Source organism: Pelobates fuscus, chromosome 11 (genome assembly GCF_036172605.1).
Source record: "Pelobates fuscus isolate aPelFus1 chromosome 11, aPelFus1.pri, whole genome shotgun sequence".
Taxonomy (NCBI): Eukaryota; Metazoa; Chordata; class Amphibia; order Anura; family Pelobatidae; genus Pelobates; species Pelobates fuscus.
This window is the reverse complement of record NC_086327.1, coordinates 84,573,374-84,597,968: the sequence shown is the minus strand read 5'-3', so window position 1 is coordinate 84,597,968 and position 24,595 is coordinate 84,573,374. Positions and strand designations below refer to the sequence as shown.

General features: G+C 41.9%; 1 protein-coding gene across 3 annotated transcripts in view; it reads right to left on the bottom strand.

Annotated features, from left to right (window-relative positions):
• The window catches only part of NUP214 (nucleoporin 214), a 68,674-nt gene that overhangs the window by 13,225 nt on the left and 30,854 nt on the right, over positions 1-24,595 (bottom strand). For all 3 annotated transcript variants that reach the window (XM_063436514.1, XM_063436515.1, XM_063436516.1), the window contains exons 20-31: positions 24,411-24,496; positions 24,025-24,108; positions 23,214-23,489; positions 22,503-22,658; positions 22,306-22,405; positions 19,732-19,807; positions 18,933-19,029; positions 17,439-17,544; positions 16,939-17,009; positions 14,228-15,985; positions 5,488-5,558; positions 3,116-3,284 (exon numbers count right to left, since the gene is read on the bottom strand). In XM_063436514.1, coding sequence (XP_063292584.1) covers positions 3,116-3,284; positions 5,488-5,558; positions 14,228-15,985; positions 16,939-17,009; positions 17,439-17,544; positions 18,933-19,029; positions 19,732-19,807; positions 22,306-22,405; positions 22,503-22,658; positions 23,214-23,489; positions 24,025-24,108; positions 24,411-24,496 — 3,050 coding nt within the window. The remainder of the gene's footprint in view (positions 1-3,115; positions 3,285-5,487; positions 5,559-14,227; positions 15,986-16,938; positions 17,010-17,438; positions 17,545-18,932; positions 19,030-19,731; positions 19,808-22,305; positions 22,406-22,502; positions 22,659-23,213; positions 23,490-24,024; positions 24,109-24,410; positions 24,497-24,595) is intronic.

The following is a 24,595-nucleotide window of genomic DNA, read 5'->3' as shown; positions in this document are numbered from 1 at the left end:
CCTGGCACCAATCCCTGGCCAGGCTGCATGCCCGTCAAGAGGGATAACTTAGTGGGGTAACCAACATGTTTTTGTGCCTTTGTAACCATTTGACAGTAAATGTGGGTTCCCATATCTAAGAAGCAAGGCTTACAAAAGTAGTAGATAACCTGAGTAACCATCTGTATGGAGCCAGGATCAAGTAAGTTATGTTTGTGTTACTTTATTTTCTTTTTATAATTATAAGTCATAATAGCTAACATATAACACAAAATAGCTAACATGTTGACACATTTTCTTCTCCATTGATTATAAGCATGCAGGAAAAAGGAGAGGAAACATATGGGACATTCAACCCAGATTTGGAAAGCAGGGAGAACACAGTATTTGGTAGGCTATCTTTGAGCCCAGTTAAAACAAAACTTTCCCTACAGTGTTAAAAAAACATAAAAACAAAAGGCCACAAGAATGTTGCGCAGTAATTAAAGGGACACTATAGGCACCAAACAACTTTAGCTTAATGAATTAGTTATGGTGTATAGATCATGTCCCTGAAGTCTCACTGATCAATTATCTGCCATTTATGCGTCACTTTGTTTATGCAGCCATAGTCGCTGCATGTGACTTGCACTGCCTTCCTAAACACTTTCTGTAAAGAGACAACCTTTATTGCACATATTGTTTAATGTAGAGTTTCAGAAAAACAGAGCTGGAGATAAAAAACATCTAACATCTGACTGAAAATTAAACCATTTTGTTTTCATGCAGGCTGCGTCAGTCACAGCTGGGGTGTGGCTAGGGCTGCATAAACAGAAACAAAAGTGACTTAACTCCTAAATGGCATAGAATTGAGCAGTGGCATGGTCTACACAAAGACTTCTTCATTAAGGTAAAGAGGTTTTGACGTTATAGTAGTAAATAGGGGAACCAGCATCGGTTACACCTACAGTATCCCTTTATTAAATCATTGTGTATTCTGTCATTTTAAAAATTGCATGTTATTTGTTGATTTCCCAAGGCTCTGTTCTTGGTCCTCTTTTATTCTCTATTTACACTGCATCTCTCCTGTAACCTTATTAACTCTTTTGGATTTCAATACCATCTATATGCTATTCAGATGTACCTCGCCATCCCTGACCTCTCTCCTGCCCTCCTTGAATACATAACAGCCTCACCTCTTCAATCTCTAACTGGATGTTTCCCTGTTTTTTTTAAACTTATTGTTTCTAAAACTAAACTTACTTTTTCCCCCCTCCAAATGTTGACTTCCATCTATCTCCATGCACTTTAATGGGTCACCTCACTATTAATCAGCCTTCCAAATACTTGCGTTGCCCCATATTGGCTTGTAATAATTGCTGCTGCCAGGCTCATCTTCCTGGCTGACCACTACTCCTACACCTCAGTCCTTTGCCAATCATGACATTGGCTTCAGGTATGCTTCAGGATCCGATTAAACTGTGAATACTATCCAACAAAGCCATCACTAACTCCACCCTCACTAGATTTCCTCTTCACTCAACAAATACACCCCTCCTTGTTATATTCAACCTGCTAACAACCTTCTCCTCTCATCTGCTTGCTCCCACACAAAGAACGTTCATCATTTTCAAGGGATGCCCCATTCCTATTGAATTCCTTAGCCAGTGTCTTTAGACTCTCCCATAACTTCCAGTCCTTTACGCAGTCAAACACCTTTTAAGTATAGCCTACTATCATCCTGGGTAACACTTCTCTCATTACAATTGCTCTTCACATTTACCTCATCACCATAGCTCAGCTCACACGCTCTCCTTCCACCCATTATGTTTAATAGCGTATTTTGACACAGGCATTTTATTCAGCAGTCTCTCCTCCACTCTGACATGCCGTTACTCCTATTGTGTTTCTTTACCCCTTCCTCATAGATTGTTAGCTCATTTAGCAGGGCCTTTGTCACCTCTTATCTCTTAACATTCTGTATGTTATATGTATGTCAACATGTTGTCAAACATCCCCATTCTACAATTGTGAAGAGCTTCAGAATATGCTGCCGCCATACAAATGCAAATAAGAACAAAAATGTATTTGAGTTGTTATGTTTGATCCTGTGCCTAATTAGCTTCCATTTAAATGTATGGATTTAATCTTACAGTTGGCATTGAAATCAGGAAAGACCTGGTGGATGCATTAAATATCCTCTCTAAACTATCCAATCCTACTACAAGGAGGTCAAATATACTGATAATATAAAACACATAAAACAAAATACTATTCAGAATGAAAAATAGTCTTTCATGCTCGACTGATGAATACAAATTTAAAAAAAATATTTCATTGGTGACAATATGCCATGCCGGGCATGTTGGAAATAGGGCTCTAAAACAGACGATCTATTAAAAAAAATGGAAGGTGAGAGCACCATGCAGATCTGAAAACCTCAGCCTCTCTGTAAGCTCATGTAAACACCTACAATGCAGGGCACCTCTTACCAATAAATATATAGAGAGGGATACTGAATTATGCTACAGTTAGCAAGGAAGCTCTTGTACAAAACAAAGCACTGCAAACACACTGTCTTAGAAAAGAAATAGAAAGGTAACAAATCATTTTGTGAATTATATGTTGGTTTGTAAAAGTGTTTCATACATGCTGATACCTAAACACAAGTCTTAGGTGCATGACTGACTATACTCCCAGACTGAGATGTAAAGAATTGCTGCAAATATGCCCACAGCACTAGGAAAGAATTATATAAACACATTTTTGTAAATGCAGGATGTTTCAGACTTTCATGCTGCCTGAAACTGAAATGTTCAAGGAAGCACTTAATTCAAACTAAACCAACACTAGACAGCTTTTCTCTCTCACTTGATTGCCCACACTGAACATCTATAAAGTGATAGAAAGACTTAACTAGGTTAAAGAGAGACTGTCATTGAAGAACTAGTAAGAGACTTGCTCCACACACTGTATATTGTGTATAGATGAGATTTTTGATTTTTTTATGAAGTCATGAAAGAAAATGCTCACACATTTGATTGCATTATATCACACATATCACTGCTTCACACAATTACATTTTCTAAGCCAAGATGTATTTTAAAGCAATAGGTGATGTAGTGTTATGTGAAGATGGATAAAAAAAAGGACTTACTAGGACTGCTGGGGAATCTGAATCTGGCTGTGGATGTGGGTGTGGATGAGCCAAAGGGGTTCTTGTTTGCGGCATCCTGACTTGGTTTACCTCCCAGTCCACTGAAGAAACCGCCACCACTCCCAGTGCCGGTGCTGGCGCCAAACAAACCTCCACTAGAGGAAGGTGACTGAGAATACAAATGGCAGAATGTTAAATGACGAAAAACATGGCTGACATCACATATTCACTCTCTGCCACTGTGTACAAAAGATCTTTATGTGGCTTGACAATTGTCCTCAATAAAAATGTGAGCAGGGGGTCACTTTGAAGGAAATATCAGGAATAAATGTAATTTCTCGAATATACATACACACATTTATAGCACTCATAGTTCTCATATTTTCTATTACTGCTAACAAACATTAGATGATATTATTATAATAGTAAAAACAAAAGGGAAGCGGAGTGCACTGTTCCTAAATCTATATTAAGTATTGTTATTGTAATAATAATATTCCTCCTACGAACTTGCGTCACTACAGACGCCAGGGATTCCCTGCTGTTCCGAATAGCCGGAGGCGAAAGCCGATCTCTGTCGGGAGGCAGGACCTCTCCAGCCTGGAGTTAGCTGTAATATTCCAGCATTGATAAAGTCTACGGGCGAAACGTGTTTGGTTGTTATACCCGAGAGCTTCCCACTTGAGCAATTCTCAAAGAAGCGGTTGTGAAGCATTTCTCCAGACTACATAACAGGACCCCAAAGGTACAGGACAAGACAGTGATCCTGACTTGAGCTAGTCTACCTGAAGGCTCCAAAAATTAAAGGGACAATTCCCAGTGTTCTGAGACACTACAACGACTCATGTGGTTATAAGGCTTTAAAAATCACCTTTTGGATCCACAGCAGTACTGCCATTCTTGCTAATAAGAGTTAATGGATTTTTAACTAATTCAGTAAAGATATTTGTCAAAGTGGCTGCTTACACTATTGATGCTGCCATATTATACTTATACTGCTAGTATTTTGTTTTTATATATGCATACTTTTATTGAATTATTTTAGTATAGATTTTTGTGCAATAAAATGACAATAAATTGTTGATTTTTTTATATTGAAAATGTTGGTATTTATCCTCCTAAATTCTTTATATTGGCGCAATACACATTAAACACGAAGGTGAGACATACTATCCTCCCGAACCATTGTAATTATATAACCCGCAATTAATATTAAAGTGTAATACACTATTTACTTAAACGCCTCCAATTAATTATTCATTTCCCTTTCCCATTTTTTCCCTACCGTCTCCTATTGAGCAACCTCTAAATGCTTATATTTTTCTGTATTCTTTAGTAGGTTTAAGGTTAACCTAACGAGGATAGCTGCCTTTTAGGATTGATATTTTATTTTTTTCTTCCCCCTTCCCTAATCTGCGCTCACACCCAAATTTTATTAGTTAATATTTGTACACATAATGCAAACCTAAAACTTCCAAATCTCTGCAACAGAATAGAGAGAGTGAGATTTGTTGGGAGAGCCCTGGCTCATAATGATTTGACTGGACTAACAGCCCTGGTGGTTGTGGTGCTTTTAATGCCCCTTTATATTTGAAATTACCATCTGCAAAAGACCAAGTGATTTACACTTTTTGCTGACAGTAGGTACACCTTGAAGTGAACGGCGTAAGCATTAATGCATGGAGCAAGAGTTAAGGCTTTTATCTGTAACAAGCAACGTACCCCAATGATGATCAGACCACGCTTTTAAAAATAAAAAGTGCTGCACTCCAACTCCCACTACTCCTAGTCGGCAGCAATAGCCATAATACACATCAGCCCCAATACGAACAATAAAAAAAAAAACTAAGAAAAGAGGAAGGGAGTTACTTGAACACTATCCTAAATCCCTAGTGTTCAGGTTTTTAGTATCACTCCAATGGCCAGTAGGTGGAAGCTGAGGATAAGACCTGCGCTCCAACTCCCACTACACCTGCCGTCCAGGAGTAGAGTGAGTTAGAGGGCAGGACTTATCTTTGTATATTTGCATTTGCTTTTGTATCACATAGCCAAGTTACAGTGCTACTACACACAGCATGTGTTCCCTATTAAGGGTTACTAAGTAAGTAGGGGGTTAAGAAAAATACCCCTTTCTGTCTCAGAGATTTCTTTGCCTGAAGCTGAAGCATGCAAGGGGAACCCTAAGAGGTTTGCCTTGACGTGGCAGGTGGGCTTACACCTAATGGCCATTCGAGTGATACTATAAACCTCCAGTTATTAAAATATGCACAGGGATTTGGGATAGTGCGCAGGTCACATGCTTCTAAATATACTTAAGTTTTCTGGGTCAAGTTAATTAGGTATTTGTACAGAAATATGATGCACTTCCATACCTGACCAAACACACTTGTGCTTTGATTTTGATTCTGGCCAAACAATGATCCGGCCGGGTTTGTGGTGAAACCTGAAGAAAAGAGAAGATCATCATTAATCTGATTTGCACTAACAGTTTTAAAGCCACATGTATTATCTGTCCGGTGTTTTTTTTTATTATAATTGAATAAAATATCTGTATCACCTTAAAATAATATAATTTCCCTTGGCAACAATGGAGATTGCACCATGAGGTGAATCTAACAACTACTAGATAAGTAAAATTATGGCAACTATTCAGGTGAACTAAAGAAACCGCAGGCTGTGACTGGCTGATATACAAACAAATTATCCCAAGGCCTAATCTACAAATACATTATATGGTGAAATAGGTTTGACGAGAATAGGCACTATCTGAAAAAAGGGTAATATACCATTAAAATGCCAGGAGTGGAGAAAGTGGGAAAAACATATTACAAACAAAATAAATATAGAATAATGCAATACAAAATACAATAAATATAATTTGAAAAAAACAAAATAAAAGCCAAATATTAGATGTAGAATTTTTATATTTATATATATATATATATATATATATATATATATAAATAAACACCAGTATCAGAATTTATAAAAAATCAACGATGGACTACACAGTGACACCAGCAGATCAGGAAGATGTCAGATATAAAATGCACACAAAAAAATAAATTAAAAAAAAAGTAAATACTCGGCAGTCTGTGGGATAATTTCTATAAAATACTCGGCAGTCTGTGGGATAATTTCTATAAAATACTCGGCAGTCTGTGGATAAAGTCTATAAAATACCCGTCAGTCTGTGGGATAAAGTCTATAAAATACTCGGCAGTCTGTGGGATAAAGTCTATAAAATACTCGGCAGTCTGTGGATAAAGTCTATAAAATACTCGGCAGTCTGTGGATAAAGTCTATAAAATACCCGGCAGTCTGTGGATAAAGTCTATAAAATACCCGTCAGTCTGTGGGATAAAGTCTATAAAATACTCGGCAGTCTGTGGATAAAGTCTATAAAATACTCGGCAGTCTGTGGATAAAGTCTATAAAATACTCGGCAGTCTGTGGATAAAGTCTATAAAATACTCGGCAGTCTGTGGATAAAGTCTATAAAATACTCGGCAGTCTGTGGATAAAGTCTATAAAATACTCGGCAGTCTGTGGATAAAGTCTATAAAATACTCGGCAGTCTGTGGATAAAGTCTATAAAATACTCGGCAGTCTGTGGATAAAGTCTATAAAATACTCGGCAGTCTGTGGATAAAGTCTATAAAATACTCGGCAGTCTGTGGATAAAGTCTATAAAATACTCGGCAGTCTGTGGATAAAGTCTATAAAATACTCGGCAGTCTGTGGATAAAGTCTATAAAATACTCGGCAGTCTGTGGATAAAGTCTATAAAATACTCGGCAGTCTGTGGATAAAGTCTATAAAATACTCGGCAGTCTGTGGATAAAGTCTATAAAATACTCGGCAGTCTGTGGATAAAGTCTATAAAATACTCGGCAGTCTGTGGATAAAGTCTATAAAATACCCGTCAGTCTGTGGGATAAAGTCTATAAAATACTCGGCAGTCTGTGGATAAAGTCTATAAAATACTCGGCAGTCTGTGGATAAAGGCTATAAAATACTCGGCAGTCTGTGGATAAAGGCTATAAAATACTCGGCAGTCTGTGGGATAAAGTCTATAAAATACTCGGCAGTCTGTGGATAAAGTCTATAAAATACTCGGCAGTCTGTGAATAAAGTCTATAAAATACTCGGCAGTCTGTGGATAAAGTCTATAAAATACTCGGCAGTCTGTGGATAAAGTCTATAAAATACTCGGCAGTCTGTGGATAAAGTCTATAAAATACTCGGCAGTCTGTGGATAAAGTCTATAAAATACTCGGCAGTCTGTGGATAAAGTCTATAAAATACTCGGCAGTCTGTGGATAAAGTCTATAAAATACTCGGCAGTCTGTGGATAAAGTCTATAAAATACTCGGCAGTCTGTGGATAAAGTCTATAAAATACTCGGCAGTCTGTGGGATAAAGTCTATAAAATACTCGGCAGTCTGTGGATAAAGTCTATAAAATACTCGGCAGTCTGTGGGATAAAGTCTATAAAATACTCGGCAGTCTGTGGATAAAGTCTATAAAATACTCGGCAGTCTGTGGATAAAGTCTATAAAATACTCGGCAGTCTGTGGATAAAGTCTATAAAATACTCGGCAGTCTGTGGATAAAGTCTATAAAATACTCGGCAGTCTGTGGATAAAGTCTATAAAATACTCGGCAGTCTGTGGATAAAGTCTATAAAATACTCGGCAGTCTGTGGGATAAAGTCTATAAAATACTCGGCAGTCTGTGGGATAAAGTCTATAAAATACTCGGCAGTCTGTGGGATAAAGTCTATAAAATACTCGGCAGTCTGTGGATAAAGTCTATAAAATACTCGGCAGTCTTTGGATAAAGTCTATAAAATACTCGGCAGTCTGTGGATAAAGTCTATAAAATACTCGGCAGTCTGTGGATAAAGTCTATAAAATACTCGGCAGTCTGTGGATAAAGTCTATAAAATACTCGGCAGTCTGTGGATAAAGTCTATAAAATACTCGGCAGTCTGTGGATAAAGTCTATAAAATACTCGGCAGTCTGTGGATAAAGTCTATAAAATACTCGGCAGTCTGTGGATAAAGTCTATAAAATACTCGGCAGTCTGTGGATAAAGTCTATAAAATACTCGGCAGTCTGTGGGATAAAGTCTATAAAATACTCGGCAGTCTGTGGGATAAAGTCTATAAAATACTCGGCAGTCTGTGGGATAAAGTCTATAAAATACTCGGCAGTCTGTGGATAAAGTCTATAAAATACTCGGCAGTCTGTGGATAAAGTCTATAAAATACTCGGCAGTCTGTGGATAAAGTCTATAAAATACTCGGCAGTCTGTGGGATAAAGTCTATAAAATACTCGGCAGTCTGTGAATAAAGTCTATAAAATACTCGGCAGTCTTTGGATAAAGTCTATAAAATACTCTGCAGTCTGTGGATAAAGTCTATAAAATACTCGGCAGTCTGTGGGATAAAGTCTATAAAATACTCGGCAGTCTGTGGATAAAGTCTATAAAATACTCGGCAGTCTGTGGATAAAGTCTATAAAATACTCGGCAGTCTGTGGATAAAGTCTATAAAATACTCGGCAGTCTGTGGATAAAGTCTATAAAATACTCGGCAGTCTGTGGATAAAGTCTATAAAATACTCGGCAGTCTGTGGATAAAGTCTATAAAATACTCGGCAGTCTGTGGATAAAGTCTATAAAATACTCGGCAGTCTGTGGGATAAAGTCTATAAAATACTCGGCAGTCTGTGAATAAAGTCTATAAAATACTCGGCAGTCTTTGGATAAAGTCTATAAAATACTCGGCAGTCTGTGGATAAAGTCTATAAAATACTCGGCAGTCTGTGGATAAAGTCTATAAAATACTCGGCAGTCTGTGGATAAAGTCTATAAAATACTCGGCAGTCTGTGGATAAAGTCTATAAAATACTCGGCAGTCTGTGGATAAAGTCTATAAAATACTCGGCAGTCTGTGGATAAAGTCTATAAAATACTCGGCAGTCTGTGGATAAAGTCTATAAAATACTCGGCAGTCTGTGGGATAAAGTCTATAAAATACTCGGCAGTCTGTGGGATAAAGTCTATAAAATACTCGGCAGTCTGTGGGATAAAGTCTATAAAATACTCGGCAGTCTGTGGATAAAGTCTATAAAATACTCGGCAGTCTGTGGATAAAGTCTATAAAATACTCGGCAGTCTGTGGATAAAGTCTATAAAATACTCGGCAGTCTGTGGGATAAAGTCTATAAAATACTCGGCAGTCTTTGAATAAAGTCTATAAAATACTCGGCAGTCTTTGGATAAAGTCTATAAAATACTCTGCAGTCTGTGGATAAAGTCTATAAAATACTCGGCAGTCTGTGGGATAAAGTCTATAAAATACTCGGCAGTCTGTGGATAAAGTCTATAAAATACTCGGCAGTCTGTGGATAAAGTCTTGCTAAAATGTTATTTGTGAAAAGAGCAAGCGTGTAAATGTTAAAATGCTAAATGGTTATTTCCACACATTGAACATTTTTGTTTTGTTTTTTTATTATATTTATTGTATTTTATTATTCTATATTTCTTTATGTATTTTCCACTTTCTCCACTCCTGGCATTTTAAGGGTATATTACCCTTATTTCAGGTAGTGTCTTTTTTGAGCTTTGAACGGGGGCTTATTTGGCCAGTTGAGATTGGTGGAGTCTGGGATTTGTATTTGTTTCTATTTGATTGCTTCTTATCCTGTATTTGCCCTTTTTCCGGCTCATATTTTGGCTAGCTAGCTACTCCATTAATCTGATATATTTATTGCCCAGAATAGGGTTTGCCTGAACAGGGGTGATGCCCTGTCAGAAGTAATTCAACTGTCAATAGCAGCAAAAGTGCAGAACTGCTATATGTGGCAGAGGGTTCGGATGTAGGTGCTCAAATCCGCTGGCTAGTTTCCAAATTATTGTTAAAGGAACCCTCTAACATTAGGAATACACACATGTATTATTAACATTAGAGAAATGAAGGGGAAGTTATTTTTCTCCCCCTCCTCCAGAAATATTTAAATAAAGCTTACTTACATTATATCCATCAGCGCCAACTCCTCTACTGTCTGAGATTATCACTACCGATGATCTCAGCCAATCCAATGCTTCCCCATAGGAAAGGACCGGGGCCTAGTGTGCATGTGCAGCAATTAACGCCCTGACAAATCAGCAACTCCTCATAGAGATGCAATGACTCATACCATCTCTATGGGGAGGGTTTAGCGTCTCTATGCAGAGTGTGGAGATGTCGAATGTCGCAAAGATTGCAGGAATGCAACCGGGAGCCCCTCTAGTGGCTGCTCAAGTGCCAGCCACTTGAAGTGGCATTAGGCAGCAATGTATGTATCTTTGCCCCAAAAAGACTACATTAAAGTTAGGGATAGCCCGACTACCGGATTGGCCGATAGGATCACCCAATATTCCAGATTTTGGCAAATATCAGTAATGGCCACTATTGATACAAATATTGCCGATAATGTGAGAGGTGGCAGTGGCCCAGGGGAGGGGAACCCTGAGGGACAGGGAGGGGAGGGGAACCCTGAGGGACAGGGAGGGGAGGGGAACCCCGAGGGACAGGGAGGGGAGGGGAACCCCGAGGGACAGGGAGGGGAGGGGAACCCCGAGGGACAGGGAGGGGAGGGGAACCCCGAGGGACAGGGAGGGGAGGGGAACCCCGAGGGACAGGGAGGGGAACCCCGAGGGACAGGGAGGGGAACCCCGAGGGACAGGGAGGGGAACCCCGAGGGACAGGGAGGGGAGGGGAACCCCGAGGGACAGGGAGGGGAGGGGAACCCCGAGGGACAGGGAGGGGAGGGGAACCCCGAGGGACAGGGAGGGGAGGGGAACCCCGAGGGACAGGGAGGGGAACCCCGAGGGACAGGGAGGGGAACCCCGAGGGACAGGGAGGGGAGGGGAACCCCGAGGGACAGGGAGGGGAGGGGAACCCCGAGGGACAGGGAGGGGAACCCCGAGGGACAGGGAGGGGAACCCCGAGGGACAGGGAGGGGAGGGGAACCCCGAGGGACAGGGAGGGGAACCCCGAGGGACAGGGAGGGGAGGGGAACCCCGAGGGACAGGGAGGGGAGGGGAACCCCGAGGGACAGGGAGGGGAGGGGAACCCCGAGGGACAGGGAGGGGAACCCCGAGGGACAGGGAGGGGAACTCCGAGGGACAGGGAGGGGAACCCCGAGGGACAGGGAGGGGAACTCCGAGGGACAGGGAGGGGAACCCCGAGGGACAGGGAGGGGAGGGGAACCCCGAGGGACAGGGAGGGGAGGGGAACCCCGAGGGACAGGGAGGGGAGGGGAACCCCGAGGGACAGGGAGGGGAGGGGAACCCCGAGGGACAGGGAGGGGAGGGGAACCCCGAGGGACAGGGAGGGGAGGGGAACCCCGAGGGACAGGGAGGGGAGGGGAACCCCGAGGGACAGGGAGGGGAGGGGAACCCCGAGGGACAGGGAGGGGAGGGGAACCCCGAGGGACAGGGAGGGGAGGGGAACCCCGAGGGACAGGGAGGGGAGGGGAACCCCGAGGGACAGGGAGGGGAGGGGAACCCCGAGGGACAGGGAGGGGAGGGGAACCCCGAGGGACAGGGAGGGGAGGGGAACCCCGAGGGACAGGGAGGGGAGGGGAACCCCGAGGGACAGGGAGGGGAGGGGAACCCCGAGGGACAGGGAGGGGAGGGGAACCCCGAGGGACAGGGAGGGGAGGGGAACCCCGAGGGACAGGGAGGGGAGGGGAACCCCGAGGGACAGGGAGGGGAGGGGAACCCCGAGGGACAGGGAGGGGAGGGGAACCCCGAGGGACAGGGAGGGGAGGGGAACCCCGAGGGACAGGGAGGGGAGGGGAACCCTGAGGGACAGGGAGGGGAGGGGAACCCTAAGGGACAGGGGAACCCTAAGGGACAGGGGAACCCTAAGGGACAGGGGAACCCTAAGGGACAGGGGAACCCTAAGGGACAGGGGAACCCTAAGGGACAGGGGAACCCTAAGGGACAGGGAAGGGAGGGGAGCACTAAGGGACAGGGAGGGGAGGGGAACACTAAGGGACAGGGAGGGGAACCCTAAATATTCTTGAAAACATAAAAAAAATCTGACTGGTGTATATTTTGTGCATTTACCACTTAAAGGACCACTATAGTGCCAGGAAAACAAACTTGTTTTCCTGGCACTATAGTGCCCTGAGGGTGCCCCCACCCTCAGGGTCCCACTCCCGTGGTGCTGAAGGGGGAGGAAGGGGTTAATCCCTTACCTCTTTTCCAGCGCCGGGCTCCCTCGGCGCTGGGACTCTCCTCCCTCTTCTTCCGTCATCGGCTGAATGCGCATGCGCGGCAAGAGCCACGCGCGCAGCCAGTCTCATAGGAAAGCATTCTCAATGCTTTCCTATGGACGCTGGCGTCTTCTCACTGTGAAAATCACAGTGAGAAGCGCGGAAGCGCCTCTAGCGGCTGTCAATGAGACAGCCACTAGAGGCTGGATTAACCCATAGGTAAACATAGCCGTTTCTCTGAAACGGCTATGTTTACAGCAAAAAGGGTTAAACCTAGATGGACCTGGCACCCAGACCACTTCATTAAGCTGAAGTGGTCTGGGTGCCTATAGTGGTCCTTTAATAAAAATGAGTTTGCAAAAATAAATAATTATAAACATGTTCAGTTAACAGTAGATTTGTGTAGAAGTTGTTTCTTTTTTCAAAATAGTAAATGTACAGAATATCGGTAAGTTATCGGCTGTCTGAAAGTTCACAGATTATAGGTGTCGGCTCTAAAATATCAATATCGGTCAATCACTAATTAAGTTGTAGTGGTTCTGGTGTTTAGTGTCCCCTTTAAGAATATAAAAATACGTGAACTTTGTGTTAATATCTATTGCAATACAGAGACATGAAGCGGTAGGGTTATTCCTGGGTGAATAAAAGGCCTGGCATGTCAGTAAGCAAAAACCATGATGCGAATTGGAAAAAGGATGAGCAAAACAGGAATCCTTACTGCGCCATGTCTCTTTTTAATGCAGGGTTGGTCAACGTGTAGTTTTATATTTTGTAAAATTTCTACTCCTTTCATGGTTTTCCAGCCATTAGACTAGCAGCAGAGCATTATGTCAGCTTTAATAATTCTTCAAACCCTGCTGTTTTAATAGATATGTTTTGAGTAAATGACGTATGTCCTGAATACTTTGATGAAAATGTATTCCTACAAATTGGTTTAAAACAATAATGAATCATATTAAAGATCTGTCAGTGTGCTCCATTTCCAAACACTTAGTGACGGGTAAACAAAATACAAATAAAAAGGATAAGCCACAGATCTGCACTGTGCAAAAGAGAAATGGCATTGAAATGCCTCTGCCCAAAGTGCTCAAGTTCAGCTGAATTTTTTCTTTATTTCCATCAAAAGGAAACAGATTTAAAATTCAGCATAACATACACACAGTTTTAAAAACTGCTTTAAGGGGATTTTAGAGGCAATTCTTTAGTAGAGGTGGCAGTGCTTCCATGTGGCTTCGTTACCATCAGCAGCATCAAAGTCCCTTTTCTGAGTGGCAGATCAACTAGAAGAATCTAATTTACAGAGAGTAATATCTTCAGTATATAACAGTTAAAGAAATACTATAAGCACAAAACAAATTTTAGCTTGATGGAGTCGTTTTGGTGTATAGATCACTTCCCTGCAGCCTCACTACTCAATTCTCTGCCATTTAGGAGTTAAATCACTATGTTTATGCAGTACGAGTCACACCTCCCTGCCTGTGATTCACACAGCCTTCGTAAACACATCCTGCAAGTTATAAAACATTATAAAGTAAGTAAATATCTGATTGAAATAATAATAAAAAAATCATGCAGGCTGTAGGAGTCAAAGACAGGGGTGGTGTGGCTAGAATAGAAACCAAAGAGATTTAACTCCTAAATGGAAGAGGATTGAGCAGTGAGGCTGCAGGTTCATTAAGTTGTTTTGATGCCTATAGGATCCTGTTTTGGAAAACATTTTATGTTTTTAAGGAAGTGCTTCTATTAGAACTTATGACCATCAGCAGCATCAATTAACTTTTTCTGCTTGAGAGTTCAAGTGAGGGAAACTAAAGGAGAAATAAAATAGTCCTTACCGGATGACTGACCAAATGAGGTGGTTGTCGTTGAGGAACTTGCATTACCAAACACTGGCGCAACCTGCCCAAAGCCAGAGCTCTGCCCAAAAGCAGGAGTGGTACTCTGCCCAAACAGTCCCGTTCCTCCAGCAGTGGGAGTACTGGCACTAGCTGACTGCTGACCAAAAGTGGTGGCGCTGTTAGAGCTCACGGAACTTCCAAAAAGGGCACCAGTACTTGATGCAGCTACAGTTGATGTTGGAGGCTGACCAAAAGCAGGCTGTGTGCCAAAACTTGATGGGGCAAAAGAGAAGTTACTAGCAGAGTTTGAAGCTGGTGTTTTCCAATAAGCTGGTGCCTGGCCAAAAGAAGGCTGTCCAAAGCCGGCTCCTGTTGAACCTGCTAGTCCAAAGGCATTTGTTCCAAAACCCGTGGTAGTATTTGCTGCGGCGCTTGTTGCATTTCCACTTTGTTGTGCAAAGGGCGTGGGTGCCGAACTAGATGCAGGTGCTTGGCCAAAAGCTGGTAGTGCAGCTGGAGTGGACGATGCAACACTTTGTTGACCAAATGCAGAACTTGAGGCCGTAGACCCTACTGGTGGAGGTGCCGTAGGTGGATTGTTCGGTGCAACCGGAGGAGAAGATGTAACAGGAGCTGGTGTTTGGGTGGAGAGTACTCCAGACAATGTATTTACAGGTGCTGAAGGATTGAGTACTTCAGATGCAATGGATGATACTTGGCCAGAGCTCACTGTGGCAGGGAGAGAGGGGATAGGAGCTGCATCTTCCTTGGTCACGGCTGCTGACTGAGCAGTAGGAATGATAGAGGCAGCAACAGAAGCAAATGGAGTTGTACTGGCTCCTCCTACAAGATTTTGTTTTGGAGTTTGTTCTTTATCTCCCTCACTTGTGGGAAATGATGGGTTTTGCTGCTGAAGAGAAGGAGGAGCTGCAGGTTCACTGACAAGTTTATCAGATTTGAAAGGTTGCTTTACTTCCAGAGTGCTTGAACTGACATCTGCAGAAGAAGGGACTAAAAGACTTGACAATGCAAACGTGGAGGCTGCAGGTGTAGAAGACGATTCATTTTGGTTTGCAGGGCTGGAAGCTGCAGGAGACTGGGCTGAGGTGGCAGGGGCTAGGAGACTCTGAAATGACAGAGTTGCTGAAGCTGTTGTTCCAGATGAAGAATCTGCAGCAGCAACTGTGCTTGATGGACTAAGAAAAGAGAAGTTTGGCTTACTAGCACCAGAACTAAATAAACTGGCTGAAGATCCAGCACCTGCTAATGGCAAGCTACCAAAAAGAGTGCCTGGGGCACCACTAGTGCTGGAAGATACTTCTGCAGGCTTTGAAATTTGAAGTCCACCCCCAGAACCAAACACAGGGGTAGCACTAGGCAACTTAGCTGGCTGAGTGGAGGGTGTTGCTTTTGAATTATCTGGCTTGGAGCTTTCGTCAATTTGACCTACTCTTAAACCTGAGAAGCTCCCAAGTGTCTCTCCACCTGAAAAAGTCTGAAAAATACCATCCCCTTGTTTGGTTGCTGTGGCTTCCGACTTTCCCCCAGTAGTGGAAGAAGCAGCTAGACCAGCAGCAGAAGGTGCTGAAAGTTGGAAAGTGGGTGGTGTGGAAGCAGTATCTGTAATAGTTGACGGAGTTGCAGACTTAACAGATGAAAAGGAAAATGATCCAAGAGATCCAGAACCAAAAACAGGCTTGCTTCCAAATGTAAAAGGTGAGGACTGGTTAGGATCCCGGGATTGATCTAAAGAACCTGTAACAGAAAAAAAAACATAAGTGGTTTATCAACAACTGGATGTGCATCATTTCCTTATTATATAACAGTGAAGAGTTTTATATCCATCATAGTGATGCAAGAGCTAGACTCGAATAACAATCTTTAACCCCTTAAGGACACATGACATGTGTGACATGTCATGATTCCCTTTTATTCCAGAAGTTTGGTCCTTAAGGGGTTAAACGCTTATGTCAGATCTAGTAACCCTCCAGTCAGAATAACCACTAGAGCTTGCTCCAAACCCTATAACTAAAACCTCAGGTAAGTTGTAAATCACAGATTTAAAATACTTCCCCTGTGAGAGGCACCATGGCACTCCTGGCTCCATAACCGGTACAGCAGGCTGTAGTGATTAGGGTGCTTAGAGTGTTCCCTTTACTACAAACCTATATTCGTAAAGTTTTAGTGTTCTGCCACCAATTTAGATTTAGGACCCCCTAACTTAAAACCAGTAAGAAGAAGGGGAAAAAAAAAAAAAAAAAAAAAGATTTTAATTTACCTTTTTCCCCCAGCATATTTTTCACTTGTGCTCTGCCTCATAGAGAAGCATTGGGGACGACAAACATGGCCCAATCAAAATACTTCTCATAGGATCAGCGTTAGAGGACTTTATGACTGTTATAACAGCAGAAGCACCTTTAATGGCTGCCAGGAAGACAGCGAATTGAGGTGTGTTTAGCCCTGCAATGTAAACATTAACACATCTACAATACGGCAATGTTTTACATTGCAGGACTAAAACAACAGAATTACTGCACCCAGACCACTTCATTGAGATAAAGCGGCTTGGGTGCCTAAAGTGGTCCATTTAAACAGCAATATGTCAATTAGAGTAATAATTGTTAGATCAAAATAATCTGTTAAGTCAGAATATAATTCCCTAGCCTTTTTTTTTTTGCGTACCAGCCCTACCTAATTTTTTCAGTTACCTGCAGTGCTGCCTCCCAAGTTGGATGAAGAAGAGGATGCTGGGGTGACGCCACCAAAACTGAATCCCGAACTGTATAGCAAGGAAACAGGAAGGCAGGATAATAATAAGGAAAAGTGATTGAGCCACAGTATTATTATTGTTGCCATTGATGCAGTTGATTTTTAGAACATGCATTCTAAATAGACAGATAGTAAAATATTACCGTTTCAGAAAAATACTTTTAAATGATATGCTTTTTCAACACAAGAGGGTGATAATGTCATGCAGGAGTGCATAAGGAGTAATCAGAAAAAAAAGTCATTAAAATTGCATCAGGTACATGGGGCGTGAATGGAACAAAAGTTCCAATTGTTTGCTAGAATACGTCCAATAAAATAATCTGTTAAATCGAATGATCATCATCAGAAAACCAAAACTGTAGCTTGAATAAAATTAAAGGCAAAAGTAGTCAAACATAATAGATTGACAATAATAATAGATATACTGTCATGCTTTTACCTTGGACCTGCAAACGAAAATGGCTTGCTTGACTGTGAAGCTGTGGCAGACGTGGTACTGGCAGCTGGAGGGACAGGTGGAGTTTCAGATTTTGGAAAAGGTTGCCCTGTAAAGAAAAGTTTAAATGTAACACCCCAAAGTCACAGGAAATGTCTTACAGATGCATATGTTCAGTAGTCAGAATATATTACTTATGGACTCACTTAAAAGGAACACTCAAAGCACCAAAACCCCTAATATCTTAATGTACTGGTTTTGGTAAAAAAAAAAAAATGCTCTTCGTTTACTCGAAAAAGCAACGTTTACATATGTCCAATAACATGCCTTTTAGTGCCGGTCAGGCAGCCACTTAAACACAACACAATAGCTAACCTAGATTTAGCTATTGATTGTGTTAATTGTTTATTTTAACTTCCATGCTTTGCTGTGAAACGTTTGTAATATGATTATTAAAACTGCTTGAGACAACACTGACGGGCATGTAGGGGTACAGCATTTCTACATTAGACGCCAAAGTGCGCAAGCAGAAGCATCCTGGGCTGGCAAAGGTAACCACGTTTTTTTTTTTTTAAACTTACCTATACTGCGTTAACATTTAATGGAATGAGGAGCTGAAACTTCTCTAGACGTTTTAAAAGGTCTCGACATTTGGGATCAGGCACAGTACAAGGAAGCTGAAAGTTTATATTCTTTTAAATGATGCTCACTCTGAGAAGATTTGGATTGAAAGAGAGAAGCAACTACCAGTAATGTGATCTATGTCTCCAATGTATGAGAAGCATTTAATAAAACAAAAGTCATCAGAACTAATAACTTCACAGAAGGCTGAGCACAGCAGCTCTGAGGAGTCTGTCCTGAGCTGGATTACAAGAAAGTTTTATGGCGATATATCTATATATTGTTTTTATACCAGGGGAGAGGACCAAAAAAAGCAACATTCAAAAATAAGTAGACTACATTCAAAAATAAGTAGACTTACTTCTAATGTTAAGAGTGTTCCTTTAAAAACAATACAGTTCGGTGTTAGGTGTTTTATCAAGGTACACAAAGCCAAAAAATGCTAGTAGACAGACAATCTATACATTGTGCTAGTTTGCTAGCAAATGTATATTGCCCTAAAAATCTATTTACATATTTCCTCCTGCTTATCCCCCTTCAACTAAATATCGGCATAGATCTGAATAGCGGCAGCATATACATCTCTGCTGTGGACTCAGTGAAAAGTAAGACCAGGAGAAGTCTCCTACAGGCTCTCGGTCTCTACTCTAAATATTACACGGGTTTGTTAAATGCTTGGAAGTGTTGCACATTGCTAGTCTCTAGCACAGGTTTAACCGCTCTAATAGAAAAACTGCTAAATTGTGGGTTTCCTTGTCTCACCCACTCTAGCACTAAAGGTGTTAAAGTAAGGTGTCCTGTGGTCTAAAAGGAACCAGTGAATGGACATAAAGGCTTATGTTCCTATTCTGCTACAGAGATACAAACCAAACTCACCTGGAGGTTTGCTGGGTGCAGAACCCTGTCCTGGGAGAGCGATGCTGCCAGGTAACACAGGAGCAGATTGCATCTTTATAGCACCAGCAGGTGGTGCCTTAGAAAGAAGGAAGAATTATTGTTAGTCACGAAGTATGATTGATCAACACTTAACCCACGGATGAGCTGCAGGATTGCAGCAAGTCTGTGAGATCTCTAGTTTCAGGAAAGACTACAACACTTTCTCATTATTCTAAACCTCTGCTCCACTGAAGATGACCTTTCTGAGCTTCAACTTTAACTCATCTGGGGGAGTTTTGCCGTAAAAGGTCACACAGATAATGAATGTTTATCAGACTATCAACATATATCGATTCAGGTGATTGAATTTTGTTTTAATTCAAATTATCGACAAATGTGATGGAAACTAGGAACATGCATCTAAACCCTTTTTATCAGACTGACAATATCTTACGAATCCCCACTGCATCAAGGAAGATTAAGCTCTACGACCACTGGAGATCTGCATTTTGGTTTAAGGAGTTGTAGTTCAACAACTGTGTGTTTACCTTTTACTATTTAAGCCACCCGTGCTTAGATATCAGAAGCACGTAGATGAATATTGAAATGTTTAAAGGCTGACCTTTTTAAATACAGTGTAATAGGAGTATGATTCAACAATAACATTAAAAAAATATACACACATACAAAAATACTTTGGCCTATCACGGCTTCCGTACAATATGCATATGTGAAGAATTTGATTGCTTAAAGAAAAATTTACAAAATGTGACCGTTAATGAAGAAAATAATGCATTACCTGCTTAGCTGGTGCCGACCCCACTGAGACTAATACTTGCTGGATAACTTGAGCAGCAGAATGGGGTACCGACGGCCTAAGGTAGGAAGAAATACAAAGAAGCAATGTGAATTTGGTCTTACTATGTAAATGTGCACCACTACTGCAATACTTTTTCAAAATACAGCAGCATTACCCACTGTCGGCTGATTATACTCAGCTTGTTTTAACAAGAGATCAATATCACATCAGTACTAGCCCAGGCTCAGTCAGGCATGGGCCCTTGCTTGGAATCATGTACGTGACTGCAGTGCAAATAAGCCACAAAGCAGGTTAACGTGTACACAGGGGAGGGAAAAGATTAAAAACAATAACTGCTATTTGTTTGTTACTATTGGTAGATAATGTACAAATGAACAGAAAACATGTTTTTCTACTTTAAGAATTCAGCTTACATTTCAATGCTGCAATAACAGAGATATGAACTGCACGTTGTAAGCATTAATGCTCAGTCCTAATGCAGCTGCAGCATTCCTCTAGGCACAGTGGGATGGAATACTTGGTATTCCAGAAGTGTACAGATGTACACAAAACCCACCGCAGACACCAAGGGCCAGACATCATGTGTGATGGACAATCTGCCAGGACTCTCATAGTAGCAAGGGATCTGTCTAACTCTGGTTCTGATATGACACAGGTCACACCCCAGGAAAACCTTCTGGATTTACAGGAGAACTGTCACTTTTCTAGAAATTACACCATTCTATAAATCATGGAAAATAAAAATAACTTTTTCATGCGATGCTCTGTATTTTGAAATGTATATTAAAAATGTAGGCAAAATTAATATTATAAGCAACTGTACATGTTTTGCGTGTTCTAAGAGAATTTGAGGGAGCTATAAAATATGATGCGTCGTGGTGCATTGGATGGCTAGCAGTTGTGAGGGTTGGCGTAAGAAAAAGAAACATTAAAACATCAAAACATCTTTACATGCATTCAAATTTGAACAGTGAAATGGTTGGTCCTGCTTAGAACCGCAGGTCTGGAAGCAGGTTGGCACTTGTGGCTGCATCAGGTAGTGGCCCGCTGCATAAGCCACTGTCTCAGCCCGACTGGGGACGAACTGGAGCACTTTTGCGTGGTCCCAGGTGCAGGATTGTGCCGGTGTGGTACTTTTCTCCGCTAGGGGCATGGAGTCCACTTGGAGCCCCAAGGTAGGCAGCAGTTCTTTTGATCCCGTGCATGTCCCATATAATGGAGGCAAAGTCCCCATGGTGGAAAAGCAGTATTTGAGACCCTCTCCAGATGTATTTGACGTTGTGCTGGCGTAGGAGAGTTGTGAAGGGCTGGAGTGAGCGTCGCCATGCTGGTGTGGCCCCTGACAGGTCTGCATGTTCTCAAATGGGTAGGGGGAGTGGTTTCATGTGGCTTGTATCACCGCTGCTTTGTCCCTGTGGTTTTGAAAGCTTACCAGGAGATCCATCTGTGTCAATGTTGGGGCCTTGGACTGCTCTTGGTAACTGAAACATCCCCTCCATGGCAGCTTGCTTGGGAGGCAAGAGGGCCTGCAGGAGTCGCCATATGACGTGTGGTTTCTCTGCCTCCGGTATCTCTTCTCCGATACCTCGGATCTTGATGTTCAGGCTACGCCTCTGATCCTCCAGTGCCGCAAAGCGTTGATAATAGATAAGGTGCTGCTGCTTCAGATCTTGCCCTGCTTGCTGCAGGAGGTGTGTTTCTTTGTGTGTTTTGGCAGAAGTGAGCCTCCAGAGTGCCCAGACAGCCTGTCAGACCTTGAAGTTCCTTACGAAGTTGGGCCATGTTGGCCTGTACAGTGAGCTGGAGCCTTGCCAGTAGTTCCTTCATGACAGCAGTGGTCACCGGAGACGAGTCTGGCCGTGGGGGAGTCTGGAGAGGTCCCAACACGGCAGGCAAATGCTCCGCTTCCACCCCTGTTGTAAAGTCGTCTGAGACATCAGAGCATTCTTCACTGTAGGCGGCCATGTTTGGGCCCTGGGCGCTTGTCTCCAGAGGTCTCCGATATTCAGGCTTTGCTGCGGTTTTTCGGCCCATGTCATTGACAGCAGTCAGTGGGTCAGTTTGGTGCCAGTTTCGCCAGGTTGGGGCTGTGATTTCAGGGCCCGGAATCTTGTTTTGTGCCAAGCTCAGACTCAGGCTTGGCTCGGCCCCCAGCTTAACTTTTTTTTTTTCTTTACTTATTCCATTTATTAATATTTTTGTACCGATAAAATACAGAATTCTTACGTCACTTATTTTGGAAAAGAAAAGGAGGCATAATATTCACATTATGTTCTCTACCCAAGCCACCTACTGTTATTCTGTCCGCTCTTCATCCAAGAAGAAATTCAAGCCATGGAGCCATCAATGCTCACAGACTGACAGTCTGGTTGAATGGCGGCTCTCACATAAGATAGCCACAGGAAAGTATTAACTAGTTTAATGCAGGCTGGTATGCTTATAGTGCACTACATACACTTCATGATGCAATCAGCTGGTCTGATTTTTTTCAGAGGTTATCACTGCCATCTACTGGTAGGCACACATCAATACATGAGATTCTGAAACCCTTACCCTAATGTGGTGGAAATGGTTGGACCAGGACCATTGCCCTTCAGCTCTTTAACGTTTACCACTTTGGGTACTGTCTGCAGGGTGGATTCTGTCAAAGTGGCTGTGTACAAAACAAAGAGATAATCAGGAAGCTGTTTATAATATTAAAGTAAGGAATATTAAAAAAAAAAAAAAAAAAAAAAGTGCAACTGGAGTACCTGTCACTTGGTTGTCCAGCTGTCTCCTCAGGGCAGCTGCAGCCGCAGCTTGTTGAGCGATGATAATGGGATCTCCATGTTTGACAGTTTTGGTGGTCAGCATAGTGCTGTCAGCTCCCTGTGGGATCACTCTGATGGACTGAGCAGGAACAGCCGCTGAAAAGAAAAAAAAAAAAAAAGAAAGAAAAAGATCAACAATTATTAGAACTCTTGCTGGGGTTCCAAGGACAACAAATGTCAACAACACAGAAGCCTGGTATCAAAAGGTAGTATTGGACTTAACGGGACTTTTATGCCAAATATGTTTACAAAAATTTTTTTTAACTAGCATATTGCTCATACTTTGAAACTGTGCTTGCAAGGGAAACTAAGTAGCAAAACACATATGCACCTTTCATAGGTTATGGGGCAAAATGTCTATTTTATACATCATAGACACAGAGGTTTGCAACACTCCTATGATGGCAAAAGGTGGAGCTTTGCTTTTCCTTGACCAAACAAGATCTAGTAAGGCAAGCACATGCCACACAGCTAACTATTATTTGTACCAAACTAGCTATAAAGGGTATTTTTTTTTTTATTTAGACTAACATTTTTTTTTAAGCTTCATACTGGAGAATTAACAATTAGAGTGTTTCCTTTTAGAAACTAAAATCAATGCCACCGATATAGCCTAACTAGCACTGTCAAAAAAAGGAAACAAATTCTCACGTGTACTGGTGATAGGACCTGGGCCAAACGGTTTTCCAAATGGAGCGGTTGGTGGAGCAAAGCCTTGCTGGACTGATGTTGTACGGACGACAGCAGCATGTCGGGGAGTTCTGATAGGTGTACCTTCTGGGGGCGGAGTCTCATGCCTCCCAACCACCTGTGGAAGCAGCCCCCTCTCTTCGTTATCTCCAGTGTCCGACAGGGAAGATGTGGAGCTCACATCATCAAGATTTTCGAAAAAGCTTGGGGCCAGGAATGACGAACGGTTGAGGTTTGCTATAAAACAGGATGAAATTAAATTAATAAATGCACAAAACAGACAATACACTAGACTAAAGTATTGCACATGCAGTTATATAACATTAGTTATAACCACATTTTTGCAAATTAATTGTGAATGGTAAAGCGGATGATAAAAAATAGCCAAGCTGTGACCATAGTCAGGTTGGAGAATTTTTACCTCTATTTTGGTATTTGGAATTAATTCACAAAGCCTCTGTGTTTAGTCTTCTGAATGACTGGCTACAAAAGTACCTGCAATGATTACACCAAAACATGGTAAAGTGCACCACATATACTTGTGGGCAGGTGTGGTGGGCTAGGAGGGAATGTATCTTTTTTACTCCAATTAACGTCCAATTACTCTGTCCACTTTCAAGGCTAGCGTTCCTGCAGATTCCTGGAGTACCAAATAATCTACATTTTCAAGTTTCATAAAAGCAAAGAAGAACTCATTTAGGACAGTTCCCTAAAAAGGTCACCACCAAATGTAGTAGTAATAAAAAAAAAAAAAAAAAATCACCACACATACCTGGCGCAAGAGACCGGATACGAGGTACTGTTCTCATGGTAAGAAAATTTCGCAGCTGGTTGACCTTTACCTTTGACACTTTGGCTGCAAAAATATATAACAAAATAATAAAAGATCACAAAACGATATGATTTGGCTGTTAATAGTACAGCATTCCATTACTTCAGGTCTAAACCAAGCCGATAAATACTTTATATAGAAAGAAGAGATTAGGGAAGGGGAAAAATGAATTGCGCGCTTCCAAGTGGCGTGTTATTTGTCAGCAATATGACTGTGATCCAACATGAAAATTAATTAAATAAATGAGAAAGCCTAGTGTGATTTTGTTGGAAATCAGGATTACAAACTATTCCACATAAAGACTGCTAATCATTTTGGCTACTCACATGGTGCTTGCGGTGCTGGTTTGGGTTTCATATTTATAGCAGTCTTAGACAATGTATTTTGCAGGCTTTCAATATTGCTTTCAAAACTGCAGAGGGAACAAAATAAAATTAAAAAGAGGTATGCTGGAATCAGATTTTAATTATATATATTTAAAGAGTTATCGTCGATTTAAACTGGATTTCTA